The 1601-nt window shown below is 40.2% G+C and overlaps 1 protein-coding gene across 1 annotated transcript in view; it reads left to right on the top strand.

Annotated features, from left to right (window-relative positions):
- The window catches only part of LOC119587547 (ATP-dependent RNA helicase A-like), a gene marked incomplete at its 5' end in the record, with an annotated part of 1004 nt that extends 173 nt beyond the window's left edge, over positions 1 to 831 (top strand). Inside the window, one exon of the mRNA XM_037936268.1 lies at positions 1 to 831. This exon is cut by the window's left edge and continues 173 nt beyond it. Within this exon, the coding sequence (XP_037792196.1) occupies positions 1 to 679 (679 nt within the window).
- Positions 832 to 1601: the final 770 nt, after the last annotated feature.

Raw genomic sequence — 1601 nt, 5'->3', positions numbered from 1 at the left:
TGGCCCTGTAGGTGGTTGTCAGGATGGACAAATTCTGCACGTGGATGGATCTTGTGTGACTCCCGTCATCACCAGAAAAGTGTACATATATGATGCTCCTGAAGTACCCAAGGGCCCAGGCGGTCCTCCTCCGAGTGTGCCACCACCCAAGGTAGAACACAATATCCTGTTCGTACGCGTTCCTGAGGCTGCTCCACCACCTGAACCCATCATTGTTCCTCCAGCAAGGCAAGAAAACATTGTCTATGTTCTGAATAAGCAGGAAGAGCAAAGTCAACAAGTGATCGAGGTTACGCCTCATCCAGCTTCCGACCCAGAAATCTATTTCGTGAACTACCAAGAAGGAGAAAACCCAACCCTTCCTCTTGGAGTAGATCTTGAGACTGCTCTCAGCGTTGCCAGTGCAGCTGGTGGTGACGTCATCGGAGGTGTCGGAGCGGGTGTCGGAGCGGGTGTTGGGGTTGGTGCTGGAGGATTAGGCGACGGTGTTGGAGCCGGAGGTATTGGAGGCGGCTTTGGAGGCAATGGAGGAGCCGGTGCCGGAGGAAATGGAGGCTTTGGAGGAGTTGGAGTAGGAGGAAATGGAGGATTTGGAGGTGGCTTTGGAGGAGTGAATGGAGGAAGTGGCGGCTTTGGCGCTAATGGCGGCAGTCCGTCAAACCTGTACACAACCCCTTAAAGTGCAAGTGTTTCTTTGAATTGTTGTGAAATGCCTTCATTTTATGAGGTTCGTTGATTTTAGTATATGTATTAAAAATAAATAAATGGATAAAAAATTGAAAATCTCAGAAATTTTCATTATGATCCTACAATACCAATACCCCATGTTGATAATAGTTCCCTCCCCCCACTGTCTAGCGCTGTAAGTGTAGAAGCTTAACTGGGAGAAATTTGTTTGCTTTGGTCTTATACAGTTAGCTTTAACACAGAGCTCCGAACTGAAATAAAACATAATAAGTGGATTATACAAGGCATCTGCACATCAAAGCAGCTTAACAATTTTGTCAGTATATCACAATATAATTATATATTCCTAAAGATCTGTTCGTCTGTACTTCTACGTATAGTCGTATGTATGAATGTGTTTGAAAATAATAGAAAAGAAAAACTTAATTATTGGTATTCATATACTCTTTCTGTGTCTATATCCTTATAATATATCTTTAATTGCCCATTTTCCTTCTCACGTTAGGCCTGACTTTATTCCCATGTAATTTAAATGTGAAGATGAATTTTTAATTTAGCGATTTCTGAATTTATTTCACTAACCGATTTCTACGCATATGTAATCGCATCCTGACTTCTGACTTACTTTCTTTAAATCCCTCATCTTGTAATTCTAGTTAATGTAGTTTCTTGTCCACTACGTTAATTATGCGCTCTTGCCTTTAGATCAAAATAATTTTCAACATTTTGACAATGTTTTCTCTGATAAATATAAAAAATTCGATTATTAAGTGAGACATTTTCTATGATTTGGATATCACACGTGTATTTATAAATGCGTGTGTATGCATTTGTTCATAGATACCCATGTCTGTAATTTATCAATGAGAATAAAAGAAATTTACTTGCCATAGACATATATATGTGAATATATA

The sequence above is a fragment of the Penaeus monodon genome, chromosome 22, assembly GCF_015228065.2.
Source record: "Penaeus monodon isolate SGIC_2016 chromosome 22, NSTDA_Pmon_1, whole genome shotgun sequence".
NCBI lineage: Eukaryota > Metazoa > Arthropoda > Malacostraca > Decapoda > Penaeidae > Penaeus > Penaeus monodon.
This window is presented reverse-complemented; position numbering and strand designations above follow the sequence as displayed.